At 34.6% G+C, this 21,451-nt stretch overlaps 2 protein-coding genes and 1 pseudogene across 3 annotated transcripts in view; all 3 read right to left on the bottom strand.

Moving 5' to 3' along the window:
• The window catches only part of LOC149565292 (uncharacterized), a 186,181-nt pseudogene that overhangs the window by 115,098 nt on the left and 49,632 nt on the right, over nucleotides 1–21,451 (bottom strand). The gene's annotated exons all lie outside the window — the stretch shown is intronic.
• LOC149565294 (uncharacterized) lies at nucleotides 13,966–15,867 on the bottom strand. The gene is made up of 3 exons (XM_089818829.1): nucleotides 15,314–15,867; nucleotides 14,776–15,184; nucleotides 13,966–14,655 (listed from the first exon to the last, which is right to left on the bottom strand). The coding sequence occupies exons 2-3, from the start codon at nucleotides 14,894–14,896 to the stop codon at nucleotides 14,090–14,092; spliced, it is 687 nt and encodes a 228-aa protein (XP_089674955.1). The 5' UTR covers nucleotides 14,897–15,184; nucleotides 15,314–15,867; the 3' UTR covers nucleotides 13,966–14,089.
• On the bottom strand, nucleotides 16,000–17,804 carry LOC149565293 (uncharacterized). Its single transcript, XM_089823341.1, has 2 exons — nucleotides 16,426–17,804; nucleotides 16,000–16,243 (listed from the first exon to the last, which is right to left on the bottom strand). The coding sequence occupies exons 1-2, from the start codon at nucleotides 17,013–17,015 to the stop codon at nucleotides 16,000–16,002; spliced, it is 834 nt and encodes a 277-aa protein (XP_089679467.1). The 5' UTR covers nucleotides 17,016–17,804.

Genomic DNA, 21,451 nt, shown 5'->3' with positions numbered 1-21,451 from the left:
GTAAATCACAATAGAAATCTTATCAACAATAATAATCATAGCATTCTGCATCTCTGACTACAATACAATAATTTTAATGTCTTCTTTCTTTTTATTCACTTGCACCAATCAATGACAAACATGCCATCACACAAATGTGTCGCCATTAATTCATGATCGACATATTCAAGTATGCATACACAGCCCTGTCACAATACACAATACAACATTTGCTCATAACAATAATATTCAGATATGCATCTTCAAACTTAAAACAGTGATCTTCCCTTTCAAATGACCTGCAACAACAGAAACACCTGATATATTTCTACCGATCATCTTCATATTATTCTTGTCCATATAATCATGTATCAGCAATCCTCAACTTGTAACATTCAAATATAAACTATGACAATATTAGTTCAAAAAACGAGTTACACTGACTTGCAAAGAGATCCTGTCAATAATCACGTCTGACTGCAGTGTCAGTGACATAAATATTTGTTCATGACCATGTCATATCTTTCTTCCAGTATTAAGATCATTTCACAACCAACATTTACTTACAGTCATGAGTACTTTTACTGTCAAGACTAACATATTGTGGAATGAGATATATTAATCAATTTCTTCGTCAAAAAAAGTAGAGATTGAATCGGAGTTCCTATCAACAGGTAGATACATTAATCTTCCCTGTACCAATTAGTGGCAAACCGTTAACAAATAGTCAGCCCTTTCTCTGTTCTGTTAAGCTATTGCAAACTGTCATTATTTCTTCCTCTCTGAAGCATAACAAAGAAAGACATAATTTACCAATTTACTGGTTAGCAATGTGTAGAATCTTCAAACAGCTTTCCACCCTACATTTACAATCAGCAAATATAAATAGAAAGAGCGGACTTTAAGAAAAGTTATACTATCACAAGTGCACAGTCAGTAATTTCTCTCTGCCAACTTCTGTCTTTCGGCTTTCTGCATTTATCTTCATACAAAAATCTTCACTTTTAATGAAATGTCTTCTTTCCAATCAACCAACACAATATAATAGTCTTCTCACATATACTCAAACTCTTCAAATTGTCTTCTCTTCCAAACCACAATCTCAGTTTCTGTCTATTGACTTCTATATACAAAAGAAAACTGTTTTGTAACCAACTTTGGACTATTGAATAACCACATGAATCTGAAGTTCTAAATGATAAAACATTTCTAAAAGTGTATAGCAGATTGGTGGTTTATCTTTTAATTCATGTTTCTACAAAACACAAACTATCATGCTCCATATGAATCACTTTCTCTGTTAATCATTAACTTCCAACAGTTAAAAACAACAACTTACCTTTACAAATACTTTGTGCTTTTACTTGATAAATTGGTTGAAATCAAAGACTTACAAAAACCTTTAAAAATGACTGGTACATATCGTAAATGATATGTATTGTAGATTCTTTAAGAAGTGCCATTTTCTGTCATCATACCAATCAAACGATATCTTTCAATGTAATCAAACTTTATGAATTTAGTCTGTGAGCCATATACCAGTTCTCATCAAAATCGATATCATTTCCTCTTTGAAGAATCCGATCATCATAACAGATTGGTTAAAAAACGATATCCATAGCTTTAAAAAATTTAATGCAGATTGCCTTTTGATAACAAGAACCGCTTTTCAATAACAAACGATGGCTGGCAAAGGATTTCAATTATATTTCAGATCAGTTTTGTTTATCATTAAACATTCCCAATTAATATGAACATTGGTGTGATCTTTACAACTGTAAGATCGGTTCAACATTATTTCCCTTAAATTTCAAATTGGTTGCAAACTGATTAGTCTACTAAAACATAAGCAAGTTGATTTGTCTTATGAAACAAAATCAATTTCCATTCTTATAGTATTTCATATAAGTTGATATCAACTTAAGCATAAGCAACTTTTTTAATGAATATGAATCAGTTCCCATTAGAGCATCAAACACCAAATAAGACTATGATACCTTATACCAAATACATTGATCAAAGGAACTACCACTGTAGATACATTTTCGCTTAAATTTCTGTAGATGTACCATTATCAGGCAAAGTTCCTATCACTGTAGCTACCAATGGATCAACTAGAGACAACATGTTTAGTTCATTAATCGTCATTCATCAACATGATTAGATTTCTCATTGACTGTTGATAAACACCACTAGTTCTACTAATAACCAATTGACAACCTTTTGACATCACTAACAAACACTGCCAAAGTCAACATCAGCATTTACAAGATTCAGTGGCCTTCCAGGTGAGGCAGTCTTCCAGAGGCTGGTGGCCTCTTGCCTCGGACTCGGCTGAGTCCTGGGCAAGTTTCCATGGACTCACCGAACTCAGCAAGACCAGTTGGTCTGACTCTGTCATCGGCCAACATAAAAAAAAGATCAAAAAAGCACATATTTTAATTGTTTATGGTATGTATTGCATGTCTAAGATCTAAAAAGGTCATTCATCACTTGCGAACAAAAACAAGAGAGAAAAAAGGCTTGGGAGAAGAGTATTGGGGTTTTAGGAGATAGATTGGCAAATCGGTTGACTCTCGTATATTGGTTGTTGATTGTTTGCATCACTTTGTAGATTGCATCTAAGCATTAAGAGGAGTTAAAAGAAGCATTTATAGGAGGCTTCTACAAGCTTGAGTTCCATTTCCATTTTTTGAGCAAATTTGAAGAGGTAAGTTACATTTCTTTGTGTTGTTTTGTAAAGAAATTTAGATTCATGAATCTTTTTTTGTTTCCATTTGTTTTAGTCTTTAGATTTGTTTCATTTCATGTTTACAAAAAAATTGAAAAGCAAGCAGCCCAAGTGTATGTAAATTTGATTCTCTATATTGTAGGTGGTTATTATCTTTTATTTATGATATATTGCAGCAGCAACAACATCATGTATCAGCCTAAGGATAGCAAATCTAGGCATAAATTTAACCCTGCTGTAGTATCAAGGGATAAGGCTTGTTTCCAAGCCATTCCTGGCCAAAAAAAAGTTGTTACATGTTGGCATTGTATGTTACCACATAATGGGGGAGTGTAACATCCCATTTTTCCAGCCTTAACTAACAACTATCATATTATTGAACACAGTTACTTCTTCATATTCATGAGCATGAGAAGGCAGTTATAACAGCTATTTAGATGTTCATATGAAAGAATTTAACGACTATAGCAGATTAAAGCATTCAATCGACAAATGCAATATATATAAGTGTCATCATAACTATCCATTATTGTAACAAGCTATTTTTCCATAACAATTTAAATATAAACAAAAGATACATTACTTTTCGTAATCATATGAAAGTCAACTATAACAACTAATTCACATATTCAAATGAAAGGAATCAACAATTATAACAAATTAACTCAATCCTAGTCAATTAAAAAGAGAGTAACTAATTTAACCATATTAACCGACTAAACATATCTTCCACTGAACTTGCAAGAACTTAAAAGTAAAATGCCCGTTAGAAGAAGATAACTTGAATTCAGATCATATCTTTTTCTTGTACAGTCCTAGCATCTGGTGGAGAGGAGAGCATTGTCAAGGGCTTAACCTCCCAACCGCAGACCTTTAAGTATCCCAACACAATCTGAACTAAGAAAGGTCCTCCATACACTAGAATTAGGCTTGGAACACCACTGTCTTGCCACTAAGCATCCTGGTGTTAGAGTGTCAGCTACACAGCCAACTAGGCTATGAATACCTTCCATCAACCTATTAAACAAATGCTAGCAACCACGACCTCTAACATCAACAAGCATGTCACTAACCTATCTTGACCAAGGATTTATGTGGGCACTAGTACCCAATCACCCACCACTCCACTTGACAAACAAGACTTATACTTTGGACTACCATCAGCTAACTCAGTTCGTTAGATTGCTTATATTTATTATTTGTTTATTAGTTATTGATTTATTTCTCTTATCATGCAAGGATAATGTGTTGTTCATTGATCATAAACCCACACCCTTCATCCCGACCTTGTTGGTCATCCTTGATGAATCTTGAGGTGGCTGTCTAAATGTTGTATAATCATAGCCAAATACATTTTGCCCTAGCCTAGGCTTTTGGCTTAACATTAATACAAAAAAATTATAATGCTTTATAATTGTCTTTCTTGACTCTTCCTGAGAGTGGCGTCTCTTATCTCAGAGGCATATAGAAGATGCCCCTATATAAGCATTGCATTGGTTGGATCTTTTTCCAAGTTCAACAAAGTTCTTATCAAAAAACCGATTGTAACAAATTCTTCAAACTCTTATGCATGTTTGTAGAGCCAAACATGAGAAAATAAAAGACACTCCATCCAGAGCTAGACTCTATCTATATTATCATTGCTTTCTTTCAATTCTCAAGCTAAGATTTTCGAGCCTCTTATAACAATTGTAAAGAAAAGAAATAAAAATGGATGACCTGATAAATATTATCGCTTCTTTGTATTTTCAAAACGGACCCTTAGCAATTGTTGGTAAGAGTAAAGCAAGGGTTGCAATCGTAGAGAAAGGATTTAAGAGGCACGACCTCCAATATTGTCTCAAGGATTTAAGAGGTGCAGCCTCCAATATTGTCTCACAACACTATATGCTTGCACCCCTCAAGCAAGGATGCTCAGCATTGTATGAAAGATATCTATAAAAATGTTGTGCAACTCTATGTGGAAATTATTCTCAACAATGATGAACGATATTACATATAGGCAACTATAAATATACGGTAGTGGAATTGCAATTGACTGTGGCTACGCATGTGATATGAATTTACAGAATAATATGCAACTGTGAATGGAACGAATTTATAGAATAATATGCAACTGTAAATGGAATGAATTTGCAAAACAATAAGAGGATTGAGAATAAGATATGAAACTGTGATTGTTGGCATGAAGAAACAATAGCATAGAAGAACTTGTCTCTTTAATAGCATGCTCGATTATAAGCAAGAAGGAAGGTGGCAATATGAGTTACAACAAGAACCATCAGTAACATATATGCAATTTCATATTATTAAAATGGAACTGAGAAATATTAAGGCCCGCTGAAGATTATAAGGAACATGACCACACATTATATAATATTAAACCATTGCCAAGGTTGGAAAAAACATAATGATAATAGCTTCATCCTCCTTATGTTTTTGTTGATGAAATAGGATCGATTAATCTATTCTGTAACTTGTAATAGCACTTCTAGATATTTATGTGTTTTTCAAGTTACTATACGAATGAATATATATGTGATATAAAGAGGCATGTGATACTAGACATGTCTCTTTAATATATTAACTTATATTAGTTATAGTTATAACACAATTAATACATCCTCAATTTATCATAATGATTATATAATAAGATATATATATATATATCACTCTTAATATAAGTTAATTATTCCATATATAATATTTGTCATATATTATATATCTCATATATATAATATAATTTATCTGATAGAATTATAACAATAACAGTTTTAATATAAGGACATCATTGTACCTGCTTATAGTCATATATGCACATACACATACACATAAACATATACATGCGTAAATCCTAAACATACATATCTTGTGTATACGTCAATTTTAAAGTAGGCGAATACGTTCTTGTATATCTTTGTATATCTTAATTGATTTACGCATATATACATATATATGTACATGTATAAGCATTGTTATATAAAGACATGTCTGACACAACAAAAAGCTCTTAGAATTTCCCAATTTATAAACATAACAATTTTGTTCATAGTTCGTTCAAGCTGAAGGGAATACTTTTATTGTCATATTAAATATGTTGACCCAATTAGGTCATGGTGATCACTTGGTTTAGCCTTGCTTGCCTAGTCCATTTTCCATTGGTCATGGTGATTTAGGACTCATACCTGTTAACTCAATAGCAAGTGGTGCCCCCATACCCAATTCCCTCTCTAGCAATGTTTCCCCCCCTCTTCGTCACGTTCCTATAAAAGAAAATTACCATGGTAATAACATATTTCCCAAATCATTTTTGTGATTAAATCAAATAGACAGGTCAACTAACCATTTCCAATTCATATGACATCATAACGATTAAACAATATTTCTTATTCCCATGAAATCATAATGAATAACTAATACTTCAATTTCACTTGAAACCATAACAAGTAACTGATTTTTAACCAATCAATTCATGTTGGCATGAAGTCTCAAAAGCTATTAAGAATATTTTAAAATTGAGCAAAATAGAGGATGTAACATACCCTCACCCTTGTGTTTCATCGTCCTCGGTGAAATTAACAATTCAAAGCACTAAAAAGTTTATAGGAACACCACCTAAATATCAGTCCATGGCATACCATAAACCAATTCAAATATCAAATAATATATCAAATCAAATATTTCCTTCCAAAATGATTTTCCAAATTTAAATTGCATACAATTTCAAAATCACATGATAGTTATGCTTATGTACCATACCTTGGTATTACATGGATTTGACTCCACTAGTAGATACTTCATATCCATATCAAGTGTTAACATTTTTCCTATAAATTTGTGATTTCTTAACTCATTTTTAATCACAACTTGGTCACAAATTGAAAAAAAAAAGTTATACATACCATCTAACATAGGGTTCTCACGGGTAACCAGATCATCTAGGCATGCTTGCCAATCACTTGTAAAGAATAGGGAATCCAATTTTCCCATTCATGTGACCTAGGCCCTCATGCCCATCTTGTCTCAATAATATTTCAATAGAAATTTTTAAGTCATTTCTTGATAGAAACATATTCCAACTCTAAAACACTATAACTCCTTCAAGTATATTTATAGACCCAGTTGCATCTTTTTACTTCATTGTTGCAATGGATACTCTCATAAAGTTCACTTGCCCTAACAGCCTCATGGCATCCGACACTCCAATCACCATGGATAGAATTAGGCAACTCGTCCCAGTTAGGAATAAAATCATTTGGAGGACAGTTTTGTGGGTCATTGGTGTTCAATACATCAATTGCCCAAATTGATTCAAGTCCAACACTAACATAGTGGCTATGTTCATTTCCATACCTAGGCATGTCTATGCGGATGGTAATCTTACGGCTAAAATGTGTAGGAATCTCTTTGATGAAGAACTCCTAGGGGTTTTGGACAGGCTTATGCTAAACATTACAAATGATTTTTCCATTCCCCTAGCTTCTAATTATAATATTCTCTACATTAGGTGGGAACCGGTGCCCACTTACCCTATTATCTTCACTGAGGACCCAGCATTTTTTTGGGAAGACAAGCCAATCTTCGAGCCGAACCTCTGCTTCCTTCTATACTTCTACGCTATCCTAGACCCATTAAAGGGCGACTGGCAAGAGATCTATCTTGAGGAGGAAGGGTTGCGGCATGAAAGGCCTTTGCATGCGGCTATAGAAGACCTTTGTGACACATTTTGCGAATAGGGAGGCCTTGTTCAACTTGTTATTTTGTTATGGACATTTTATGTGGTTTAAAAAAACCTAAGTGCCGATTTGGAAGCAGATCTAGAAGCGGATATCAGGTGCAGATATTTTTGGGGGGATGCAAATGCGTGTGTGTGTGTATGCAATGAAATGAAAGAAATATACAAAATTAAAACATTTGATAGCTTGTAACTTCACCAATACATACTCAAATACTCAATAAGATTAAAAAATATAAACCATATCAATGATATGAATATCATACGCGTCTATGTTCATAATTTCAGCAAAGCACAACTCTAAAATCACAAAATAGTTCATCGTTCAATGTTTGTCATTCTAAATCCATATCATATGGATTCACAAAGAACTCATCATCATTTCCTGGTTCCATCTCCTCCAACTGCTACAAGTTCACGATCATTTGAACTCAAAACAATTCCACTTGTGGTAGATACACTGTGTCAAGATGTTATCAGCATCATCATCTATGATTGTGGGATGTAGAACTATTTCCTTCCAATATGGTCATCTCACCAAATTGAAAGGAAGACTGTTGGCATAGAGACATCATGAAATAGCTTTATCAACAAGCTCTCTTGCCTTTCTTGTCTCATCAACTTTAAAAGTTTCAGCAGCTTGGCCTACTAAACTTTAACTATCGGTGGTGGCCATCTATAAGAAATTAAATAAATTTAAATTTAAAAAAAGACTATCAACATCAAGCATGTAAGTGCAAAAAAATGATAGAAAACTACTTAAATAGATTGCTAAACTTCTTGCTTTACTTTTTTTTTTCAAAAATAAAATTTAAAAAACTTGAAATTAAATAAATTTAAATCAAAAAAAAAAAAAACTATGAATATCACGCATACAAGTAAAAAACAATGATACAAAACCATTCAAATAGATACCTAAACTTGGTTCTTTATTTCTTTCAAAAACACTATTTGAAAAAAAACTTCAAAATTTTCTTCAAAACCTTGAAAAAATTCATCAAAATCTCTAAAAAAATTATTAAAACACTCAAGAATGATATCAAATGCTTACCTCCGAGGTTAAAACTCCTTTGTTGAAGCTAACTCTTGCCCTATGATTGATCCTCTTCAAAAATAATCAATTGTCTTCAAAATGCCAAAATGAAGCAAAATAAGAAGAGTAAACCCAACTACAAACAAAATGGAGATTGAATAGTTAAAAGGCCTACATTAGGGCCATTTTAGGGTTTGGCCAAAAATATGTATTACAATGTTCAACAAATGCTCGTCTTAATATTTTTTTAAGTGAAAATCGTGTTGTTTTTATGGTTTTATAGGCATTAACGCTTGCATCCAGACACATCCAATTTCCTGCGGGTGGCATTCGAGTGGCATCCACAGGGCTTCCGTCTGTATCTACGCTTTTGTAGTATCCGCTTCTAGCTCCATGAATTTCCTACAAGTATCGGTATTTGAGAAAAAACATATAAAATGAACATATGAACAGCTATGGTTTTTGTTTTTATAGTTTCTCTAAGTTATAGTAATCTTAGGAGGAAGTTGTCACTGTAACAAGTTATTTGACTTTAAGAGTATTTTGATCTTAATGATACATAGGATAAATTCTACTGCTAATTCACATAATCTTCTTTTAAGAGATAATTGATACTATAGATATGTTTTCAAAATTCAAGCTTTCGAGTTTCTTGTCTTATGGTTTATTCTGTGGCTAACTGGAAGTTCCTTTACAAGTGGGATGTTCCTCTTGTTTCTTATAAGGGATTTTTATTCATCTTTTAGTGGCAGATTTTTTGGGTTCGCTGGGATGAAATTAGATGCCCTCTTAATTAGTGGTGGCTATTGAAAAGCTCTCCCTTTTTGACAAGAGGATTCTTAATTTATATACTGGTTTAAATTAACAATTTTACTTGTAGAATGTTAGTTTCCTAAAGCCTACAGTAAAAGTATAAGTTATTCTATGTTGTTCATGGAAAGTGGTGTATGTAGAATTTATCTACTGGGCTCTTGGACAAAACTTTGAGATTCAATACGAATAAGATCTAGTGGTTTTTTTTATCATTGTAGTATTTTCAACTCCTCTAATTGGGTAGATGGTTTGCTGGTAGCTGGTATCTTTATACGTTTATTGTTTATTGGGTTTCCATTGAGTTTTCTTTTATAGACCCAATTAGATTGGTATAATAAGAAGCTTTGTTTCTTACAGCTATTCGAGTCATCTTTTATGGCTTCTTACACTTTCGTCTAGTCTCTCAGCCTCTTTCTGAAGTCTCTTTGTCTCTATGATTGCTAAGAAGCAACAATTGAAATAATGAGTTAATTAATGGAGGTCCTCATTTGCTAACAAATAGAGGTTCTCTTGCACCATTCGAGCCCAAAGCTTATTAGCATGTCATTTGTAGTTGAAGCAGTGTATGTTTCTCTAATCTGCATATTGAGCACTAACCTTCTAATAAATTGCCGGAGAGTTTGAGCTCAACTTTCTCATGGTCCCAGTTGCTTCACCTTTATCCAAAGGACTGATATAGAATAGTATTCTTTGAAGATAAAGTAATACTTTCGAAAGGTTTTTGCCCATAACACCAAGGCTTAATCTTGCAATTTCAAATCTGAAAAGCTCAGTTGTAAACTTTAATGCTTTATATTATGAATTTGTAAAAGAAGGTATGCCTTCTTCAAGTCCCTTTTTGCTCACATATACGTATACAGGACTTTAGTCTCGGGCTACACCAAGGGTTTTTTTAACTTGTTCTTTTTCCCCTAGTTCCTACACTTGAACAAGGATTTTGGAAATATTTTTTATATTAATAAAGTACAGGCACTTGCCTTTTATTGATTAAAAAAAATTCTTTCATCTTAATATGATTGAGAAATCAATATAATACAAGTGTGCTAAATATAAACATATGCATCCCATTACATCATGATAATTCATTACCATACGGAATCAATACAGCATGTGTATTATACATCTATAACGATGCATCCAAAAGTATAACCATAATACACTATGGAAGATCATATCACATCCATTCAAGACCATCGAGGTCATAATTTACATGGTAACACACTATCTTCATCACAATCACCTAAGCCATCGGACTACACATCCACATGCATATCCTGAGATGGGAGTGTGGCCCTGAAACTTGCATGTTTTATCCACAAAATGTTCCAATTGTGGCTCAAACCCCAAATCCGATCTTTCCACCACACTTTACATTTCCTTGGGAATCTTCATATAGAAATGACTACCATAGGGTGGTTAGCTTCCCTAGCTTATCCACAATCAAGTTCATAATAATGTGCTTTGCTAAGAAATTGGTCTCATGCAATGTGTTATGAATAATCAGCCATGTGTTAGTAATATCTTAAAATGGTTCATTGAGATGTATTTTCCACAAATTTCATCTTTGCATGAAGATCCATAAAATGCTTCTAGGAGCATCAGCTCACATCCTATATCTTGTTTAATATTTAATTATTTTACATAATGTATTTCCAATGTATGCACCTATATGCATACTAATTTAGTTTGATCATTTTATAACAATTAGGACATATGTAAAATAATATCTCATTGCATAATCTTAGCTACCATTTCATATGAACATGAATGTAATTGCATAAAGTATAATGAAGAAGCTGAGATAAACATGCAACTGAAAGAAATAACTCATTCCTTACAAGGTTTTGATCACACCACATCAAGAGAAGTAGAAACTGGCATGTACTGTGCAAGTCTACGCATTTGGACCTAGTGTAATCCCCACTCATTCTCTACTAAGAATGGCCCTACCCAAATGGAATAAGGCACATGTACACCATCTTATCTTGCCAACTGAGCATCTTGGTGTTAGAGTTGTCAACTACACAGCCGGCTAGATTGTGGGTAACTCCCAACAGTCCATCCATTCAATTATGAGTTATCGTCACCTCTAGTGACCATAGCAGCACCATTTGCCACTAAACCTACCCTGGCTAGGGATTTCCATAGGACATTATGTGCCTGATTATCAACAGCTCAACTTGATAGAATTACTAGATTTCAATTATGTTATTTTTCATAGTTTTGATTCATTTTCCTAATTTTGCAAGTTTATCCATCTATCCAATTCATATGGACTACACTCATCTCAACCCTTCTTGGTTATCCTTGATGATCTCTAGTGTGATTTTTCCAACCTACTTTATAAAATATCAGTTATGTAAAGTAAGTCAAATGTAGCTCTTTAAGGAAATCGGACACCCTATTCCTACACATCCTGTCTATTTCTTCCCTTGGGCTTATCCTGCCCTTTACAAGATTCATGATAAATCATTTGTGGCTTACTTTGTTTAGCATTACAAATTTTAATAAGTTGAGTTCTCATATTTGTTCTCTTGACAAGAGTCCACCTAACTCTCTCTTTCTTGATCCGGAGCAAGGCATGAGCTAGAGTCTCATCATCTTTAGGTTTAGGAGTAATCATATTTTGGCATGTTTTTAATCAAAAAGAAGAATACAGGATAGCGGGGTTTCTTTCAACAAGTAAATTGGGTTTTTCCATCTTGCCTTAGTTAACATTACATTTTTAGTTTCTTGGAAAATAATGATGAGCCCAAGGTTCAATGTCGAACCCAAAGCTCTGATACCATATTTAACGTCCCATTTTTCCAGCCTAAACTAACAACTATCATATCATTGAACATAGCTACTTTTTCATATTTATGAGAATGAGAATGCAATTACAACAGCTATTTAGATATTCATATGAAAGAGTTTAACGAATATAGCTGATTGAAGAAGCATTCAATCAACAAGTGCAATATATATATTTGCCATCATAACTATCTGTTACTGTAACAAACTAATTTTCATAACAATTTAAATATAAATAAAAGATACATTACTTTTTGTAATCATATGAAAGACAATTATAACAACTAATTCACATATTCAAATGAAAGGAATCAATAGTTATAACAAATTAATTGAATCCTAGTCAGTTGAAAAGAGAGTAACTACTTTAACCATACTAACCGACTAAACATATCTTCAACTAACCTTGCCAAAATATAAAAGTAAAATACCCATTAAAAGAAGATAACTTGAATGTAGATCATATCTCTATCTTGTAAAGTCCTAGCATATGGTGTAGAGGAGAGAACTGCCAAAAGTTTAACCTCCCAATTGCGACCTTTACGTATCCCCACACAATCTCAATTGAAAAAGGCCCTCCCTAAACTGGAATTAGGCTTGGGACATCATTGTCCTAACACTGAGCATCCTAGTGTAGAGTGTCAGCTACAAAACCAAGTAGGCTATGGATACCTTCCATCAACCTATCTACCAATTGCTACCAACCCCAACCTCTAGTGATCACAGAAGCAAGCAAGTCACTATCATATCTTGGCCAAGGATTTGTGTGGGTACTATGAATCCAATCACCCACCACTCGACTTGACAAACAAGACCTATACTTTGGACTACCATGAGCTAACTCAATTCGTTAGATTGCTTATATTTATTATTTATTTATTAATTATTGATTTCTTTCTCTTATCATGCAGGGATAACCCGTTGTTCATTGATCATCAGCCCGCACCATTCATCTCGACCTTGTTGGTCATCCTTGATGAATCTCACAGTGGTTGTCTAAACATTATATAATCATAGCATAATACAATCTGCCCTAGAATAAGCTTTTGGCTTAAAATTAATACAAAAGATTCATGATGCTTTATATTTGTTTTTCTCGACTTTTCCTTTGAGTGTTGTCTCTTATCTTATTGGCATTTAGAAGATGCCCCTATATAAGCATTGCACTAGTTGGATCTCTTTCCAAGTTAAACAAAGTTCTTTTGAGAAAACCAATTCTGAATGTAACAGATTCTAGACACTCTTAAGCATGTTTGCACAACCAGACATGAGTAAATAAAAGACACTACATTTGGAGCTAGACTCTATCTATATTATCATTGCTTTCTTTCAATTATCAAGCTAAGATTTCTAAGCCTCTTATAAAAATTGTAAATAATAGAAATAAAAATGCATGACCTGATAAATATTATCGCTTCTTTGTATTTTCAGAACAGACCCCTAGCAATCGATGGTAAGTGTGAAGCAAGGGTTGCAATCACAAAGTGAGGATTTAAAAAGTGTAGCCTCCAATATTGTCTCACAACACTATATGCTTGTGCTCCTCGAGCAATGACACTGGGCACTGTATGAAACAGTGTTACAGGACTCGGACTCGCCTCTGACTCGGAAAGGTCAAAATCCGACTCGGACTCGGACTCGGCGATCGGACTCGGCAAGGACTCGAAAAATTGAAAAACTCATGAAATCCAAAGATTTTTAAGGATTTTAAGATTGTTTCTTGCATCTTTTAGTCAATTAACATCAAATACACAATAATTGATATAAATAGAACCTACTTAATACACATACACAATTTTGCATAGATCACATAAGTATAAAAGCGAATTTTTGAAAGAAAAAAACTGAATAACCACAATATAAAGTTATAAACTATAAAGTAATAAACATAGTGTCACTCCAGTATCAAAGACTCAAATGTCTACAACATTCATGGATTACAAAATCCATGGTATCAAATTCAAAGGTTCAAAACATATATCAAAATAACAACTAGAGCCATCCTCTATGTCCTCCTACGAGTGCGCCTAAGATAAGTCATGGAAGACTCTAGAGCCATCCTCTCTGCTTGTGTTTGAGGCTGACCCTGAACCTCCTCCTCATCCTCATCATCATCATCCTCCTCACACACATAATCCTCGTCATCAGTCTCAGATCCATCACTCCTAGCCTCAGGGTCCACTCTGTCTCCTCGTGCTCTAGCCTCCTCAACTGTCATCGCTATTGCCTCAGCCTCTCGATCCACCTGATCTACCCACTCCACATCTTCATCACTGAAGACAAGATCATCCACCTCTGTGTTCAACTCTGCATGAGGATCAACATTCTCTAATACAATCGGAGTTGTATCAGTGCCAAAGATCTGTCTATGGCGAAGGCGAAGGTTGTAGTGAACAAAGACAAGATCATTTAATTTTTGCACTGCCAACCTATTGCGCTTCTTTGAGTGTATGTGCTCAAAAAGACTCCAATTACGTTCGCATCCTGATGCACTAGATGGCTGGCTTAAGATGCGAATCGCAATCCTCTGTAAATTTGGCACCTTTGTGCCAAACATCTCCCACCATGCATCTGAAATAAGAAATTTTTGAATCATATCAATAACTTTGAATTTATCAAATTAAGATGGTAATAGAATTACTATTAGAAATTAGGATGTAGAAATTAGAATCAAAGATTTTTAGTGTTTACCAGGCATCAATGCTGTCCTATTTCTTTTCCACAACTCTCGTACAAATAAGTCCCCTTGAGCTTTCTTAAATAGCTCAATCTCACGGACTATATCTGTGCTAACTGCTGAATTAGGTGACATTCTCTCTATAGCATCGTAGAGGCCGCTCCACACCTCATCATCAGCCTTGAAATGTGGGCTGAACTGGTATGCTGGATTAAGGAAGTAGGCCGCTACATGTATAGGCCTGTGAAGTAGATTGTGCCATCGTCTATCAATGACATCCCATATAGGCCCATACCTATCTCAATTCCCTGCAAAAAAAGTGCAAATGGCCTCCTTCACCCTATCCATGCCCTCATAAATGTAGCCCATTGAGGGCTTCTCTCCATCAACTGTTCGTAGGAGAACAATAAGCAGCTTTACAAACTGCAATCATTATGAAAGTTGGAAAAGAAATAATCAGCTTTAAGTTTTTTCTTTAAAAAATGAACAATAATTTATAACATAATTTCATAAACAAAATAAAGTTGAAATGAGGACAAAAAGGAAAATTACCTTCACAATATCAGCAATAGGTGTCCAAAAAGAGGGCTCGTCAAAAATATGATCAGCTGCAGCAATCCCTGCAATGGTCTTTGCATATGAGGATGCAAGCCACTCCTCACTAACAAACATACGTCTCAAATCTCCCTTTGAATCAAGCAAGGATTTCAATGTGAGAAAGTTGGTTGCAAATCTAGTGACCCCTGGACGAGACAACTCCCTTTTCTCATTGTGTTTCCTCATGAGGTTGAGGACCCATGTATGATTATATATGAATTTGCATACACTCCTTCCTCGCTCTATAACTATTTTGATCCAAGGGAGTTTACCAAGATCTTCTAACATGAGGTCAATGCAATGAGCGGCACAAGGGGTCCAAAATAGGTGAGGGTGTCTCTCTATAAGAAGCTTTCCTGTAGCAACATAATTTGCTGCATTATCAGTAACTATTTGTACCACATTCTCCTCACCTACATCCTTTATCACTTCATCCATTATCCCACAAAGATATTCAACATTCTTTGTTTTTCCTGAGGCATCAAAGGATTTCAAAAAAATCGTGGCACCTAAAGAAAAAGAAACAAATTAATATAATGATTAATGATGAATCATAATTTATAAATTCAAAATTTATAAACTTAATCACTTAAATACAAGTTCTACTTCTAAATTTTTAATGTCTAAGACTCTAAGTACAATTACAGTTTACCTGATGAAGAAACAAGAAAGTTGAGGAGTGTTCTACTCCTTCTATCAGTCCAACCATCAGTCATGATGGTGCAACCTTTTTTCTTCCACACCTCATGCTGCTCCGTGATTTCAACTTGTACATCAGCCACCCTTTGGTTCAAAATAGGGCCTCCTAGCTCTTCAGCACTAGGGGCTTTGAACCCCAGACCACAAAGAGCAACAACATCGATTCCAATTTGCCAATAAGGGGACCTAAAACAAATAGAATAAAATTTCAAGTTAAACAAATTAGTATATTATAAATAAATTTGAAAACAAAATACAAATTAAAATAAACAAAATAAACATATTATTGAAAGCTGAAAGTTGAAAGCTGAAACTTGTAACTTTGAAAGCAAGCGAAGGCTTAAATTTAAATTTACATAAATAATTACCTTGCTGCATTGAATGAAATGTTGTTGTAGATGAAGTCCCCACGTGCCAATTTTGCATAATCATGTTTATCCTTGTTCCAACCCATGCCCTCAAGCGATGGTTGTGAACCTGGAGCCGTGTGTGGAGCAAACATAGAATCAAGTGTTGATTTTTGCTTACGAATGCGAGGCCCAATGCTCACACTCATAGAAGCAGTGGTATCCGTAGGTGGAGCAGTGGATAATGGAGAGCGAAAACTAGAAGACCCCTGTTGGGCTTCGGCTAGTTGTGCCATTTCTTCATGTTGCTTCTTTTTCAATTCTTTTTGCTCCATTTTTTCCTCTAGAAGAGTTTGGATGTCTCGCATAACATCTTGGGGTACATCTTTGCATTTTTTAGCATCACGTCTAGGTATATGTGCTAGGTGATACTTCAATCTATTTATTCCTCCCCCATTATATACCACACCACAATGCCAACATGTAACAACTCCCTTTTTGTGCCCCAGGATGGCATGTTTCCAAGCCCTATCCCTTGCTATTGCACTTGGGTCTACATTAGGGTTAAATGGAGGCCTATTTCCACTTCCCTCACCTTGTTGTTGAGACATTATATCAAATTTCAATAAGTTACTGTTCGCTGTCAGCCTGCTGCAATATGAATGTAAACAAAATGAGAAGTAAAAAAATAGTAGACAAGTAGTAGAGAGTAGAGACCAAACAAATTTAAACAAAATGAGAAGTGAAAATACTTAAAAAATATGAATGTAAAAGTTTAAAACATAGTATAAAACAACACAAAGAAATGCAACAACAACTTGTAGCTTACCTCTTCAAATTTGCACAAACAATGGAAATGCAAGTTTGTAGAAACCTCCTCCAAATGCTCCCTCAAGCTCCTATCAATGCTTTAATGCAAACTAGAAAGATGCACAAACCATTAGCAATCAATACGGGAGACCAAACCGGTTTGTTGATTTCTCTCTCAAAACCCCAATATTCTTCTCTAACTCTTTCCTCTCTCTTGTGAGCACAAGAAAATGGTGGAATGACCTTTTTAGGTCAATAACATGTTATACAAACCAAAAAAATCCAATTAAACAAAGCATTTTATGTTTTTTTTTCCTTTTTACTTGTTACCCGCCGGCGAGAGTCTTGGCATCGGGACTCGCCGAGTCAGGCAGGACTCGGCAGAGTCTGAGTCAAGAGGCAGTCTGCCTCGGAAAGGTGGACTCTGCCTCTGACTTGCTGAGTCCGAGGCTGACTCGGCGAGTCCCGTTACACTGGTACTATGAAAGATATCTGCAAAAATGTTGCACATTTCTGCATCGAAAGTATTCTCAACAATGATGTGTAATATTCCAAATAAGCAGTTATAAATATACGCTAATGGAATTGCAATTGACTAAGACTACGACTGCAAATGTGATATGGAGTGAATTTGCATAATAGTATGTGACAGTAATGGAATCAATTTATAGAACAATATGCGACTGTGAATGGAACGAATTTGTAAAACAATAAGTGGACTGAGAATAAGATATAAAATTGTGATTGTTGGCATGAAGAAACCATCGCATGTAAGAACTTGTATCTTTGATAGCATGCTTGGTTACGAGCAGGAAGGAACAAGATGGCAAAATGAGTTATAACAAGAAACATCAGTAACATATATGCAATTTCATATTATTAAAATAGCCACAGAGAAATATTAAGGCCCGCTGAAGATTATAAGGAAAATGGTTGCACGTGATATAAGATTAAACCATTGCCAAGGTTGGAAAAAAAACAATAGCTTCATCCTCCTAATTTTAATATAAGGACATCATTGTACCTACCTATACTCATATATGCACATACACATACACATATACATGCATAAATCCTAAACATACGTATCTTGTGTATACATCAATTTTAAAGTAGGCACATATGTTCATGTATATCTTAATTGATTTAAAAATATATACATATATATGTATGTACATGTATAAGCATATAGGTATCATGGTGTCGTTATATTAAGACATGCCTGACACAACAGAAAGCTTTGAGAATTTCCCAATTTATAAAGGTAACAATTTTGTTCTTAGTTCGTTCAAGCTAAGTGAATATTTTTATTGTCATATTAAATATGTTGACCCCATTAGCTCATGGTGATCACTTGGTATACCCTTGCTTGCCTAGTCTATCTGCAATATCTGATATACTATGAACAACATACTGCAGTTTACCGATTATTTATTAGTGTTGAGCTTCATTTACTTCTTTTGACTCATCCTCCTCAGGGAATTTGCAGCTTGTGACCTTAGGTGTTCACACTGGTCTTGAATCTTCCATGCCATAAAAATTTAGTATCTCTTTGCCATACTTGAATTGACTGACATATATCCCATTCTTCATTTGGTGTACTTGAAAACCAATGAAAAATTTGATTTCACCTATCATTGACATTGCAAATTCCTTTCTTGTCTCTTCTACAAATGACCTACTCAATGCTTCATTTCCTCCAAATATTATGTCATCAACAAAAATTTCAGCAATTAATATCCTATCCTCACTTTCAATTTTAGATATGCATTGCTATTATCACTGGTTCCACCTGTTCAATATAAATAAACTGGAAAAAGATGCTAAAGAAAGAAAGTAATTGAAAGCTTGCAAAGATCAAATCACACCATATCAACCAACATAGAATCCATTCCCATCTATACAAAGTCTTGGCAGTTGGAGGAGAGGAGAAGCGGTGTCAAAGGCTTAACCTCCCCACCATGGACCTAGTGTAATCCCCACTCGTTCTCAACTGAGAATGGCCCTACCCTACGGGGGATAAGGAATGTTACACCATCTCATCCTACCACCTAAGCATCCTAGTGTTAGAGTTGTCAATTGCATAGCGGGCTAGTTGTCAACTGCATATCCACCTAGTCTGTAAAACCCTGCAACAAACTATCCCCCTGACTATGAGTTATCCTTACCTCTGGTAATCATAGCAACATCATTCACCATTAATCCTACCCTGGCCAAGGATTTCAATGACACTATGTGCCTGATCACAACCGCTCTACTTAACAAACCAAGCAATACCCTCTTCCCCACTATGAGCTGACTAAATCATCATTTTTCAGTTTGTAATTCATCTTAGGTTTTATATATTTCTTTCTTGCTTGTGAGCTTTTCATGTTGTCCATTTAGCATGGACTACACCATTCATCTCTATCATTCTTGGCTATCCCTAATGAATTGTGGTGTTATTTCCAACTTTCATTATGTTAGATAAATGTAACAATGTAACATGTTCCGCCATCATGAAATTTAAAAATGATAGAAAATACAGAGCTCTGGTTCCAATGCAGCTACCCTTTCATCCATGACTAGGCTTTCCAATCTCAGAATATATGAAGTTGATGCCTCTGTATTGGGAAGCTAATGGCATATACTCATGGTTCTTCTCATCATATTACTTAAGTATTAGAAAGAATATAACTAATAAAAAATCAGAGATCCAATGTAAGCCCATAGGCTCCTTGTATGACTAATATATAAGTTTGATCCAGTTGAACTGGCTTATAATGCTTGACAAGGTTTGATTAGACCAACATGAGAGATTACTGCATCATAATTTAATACTGATTATGCATGGCATAACTTGGGGAACGATTTGATAGAAATCAATCTGACAAGAAGGCTGCAAAATATTTACATATCACTTGTGTTTCTTCTGCTGACCAAGCTACGAGCTCCAATGATACTCAAAGAAAGCACAACCAGCGGACACTAGCAGCTATTATTAGATTGGCAACAATCAATGGTTTCTATTAAGGCTTCTTCCAAAAGCACCATTCTGTGTATACTGCCTGAGTATGAACAAAATAATTATGAAGACAAAACTGGGTAAAATGCTTGTAGGGATATGAGAGCTAGATACATGCTCGCCTGCCAAATGGACAAAGAGAGTTACGCTTGCATGTAAAATAAAAAGGTGGCAAGGAGAAAAACATGAAATAATAAAGTGGCCGAAATATTAAATGGAACATAAGAGGCCACTAGACTTTAAGAGATAATTTAATTTGTTTTGATATTTGGTCAACTCTCACACTATTATAGATAATACTCATTATCTAAGTGCACTTGTGTGTGTTTCTTATACATACATATGCACATGCGCTACATTTAAGGTATATGTTCACAAGTATGTACATACGCATTAAAGCATATGTATGCACATGTGTTACTTCAAGGTACGCATATACATACATGTGTGTATAATGAAATACATACAAATATACCTAGGCACCATGGTATGCTTTATATCATAATATTTCCAACATCAGATGGTGCAGAACTCCCAAGTTAAATTTAAAGGTATTCATTTTATTTCTCTTATTTGTTCATGTGAAATATAAATATATATTTATCTTTTAATTTAGTGACTTGGTCAGCTCATAGTGGACACTTGGCATTATCTTGTCTGTCCCAGTCTATTTTTCCCTGACCCAAGAGGTTTAGACGAATACCTGATAGCTCAGTGGCAGGTTGGTGCTCGTGTCCTATTCCCTCTCCGCCAATGCTTCCCCCCTTCCCCACACTCTAGGAAGGAGGAATAACATGGTGAAAGCATATTTACAAATCATTAAAATACAGTTAAGTTACCATAACAAATAATCATATTAACTAACCATTTCCGGTCCATATAAAATCATGATGGTTATCCAGCGTCTTCTGATTCACATGAATTTACAATGAATAAAGCAATATTTCCAATAGCCAATTAAACTGACCACTTCCAATTCATTTGAAATCATAACTGCTATATAGAACATTTTACATTTAGACAAAAATAGGGGATGTAACAATTTTGAAAGATTTTTATTACATACAAAAGGGAAAAAATGTCTTGGGGTTCTATGTCAGTATTGTTGTTTTCACTTGATCCGTATTAAATCTATCTTATTATTAATTACTTACAGTTGAATAGCAAGTCTTTTCCCTAGGTTGAGTCTCAAAACCATGACCATAGTCACTAGAGATAGTCCCATCAAAATAA

This window comes from Cupressus sempervirens, chromosome 3, assembly GCF_028749045.1.
Source record: "Cupressus sempervirens isolate cs-2001-9-10 chromosome 3, ASM2874904v1, whole genome shotgun sequence".
Classification (NCBI taxonomy): Eukaryota; Viridiplantae; Streptophyta; class Pinopsida; order Cupressales; family Cupressaceae; genus Cupressus; species Cupressus sempervirens.
Note: the sequence above shows the minus strand (reverse complement) of the source record. Positions and strands in the feature narration are given on the sequence as shown.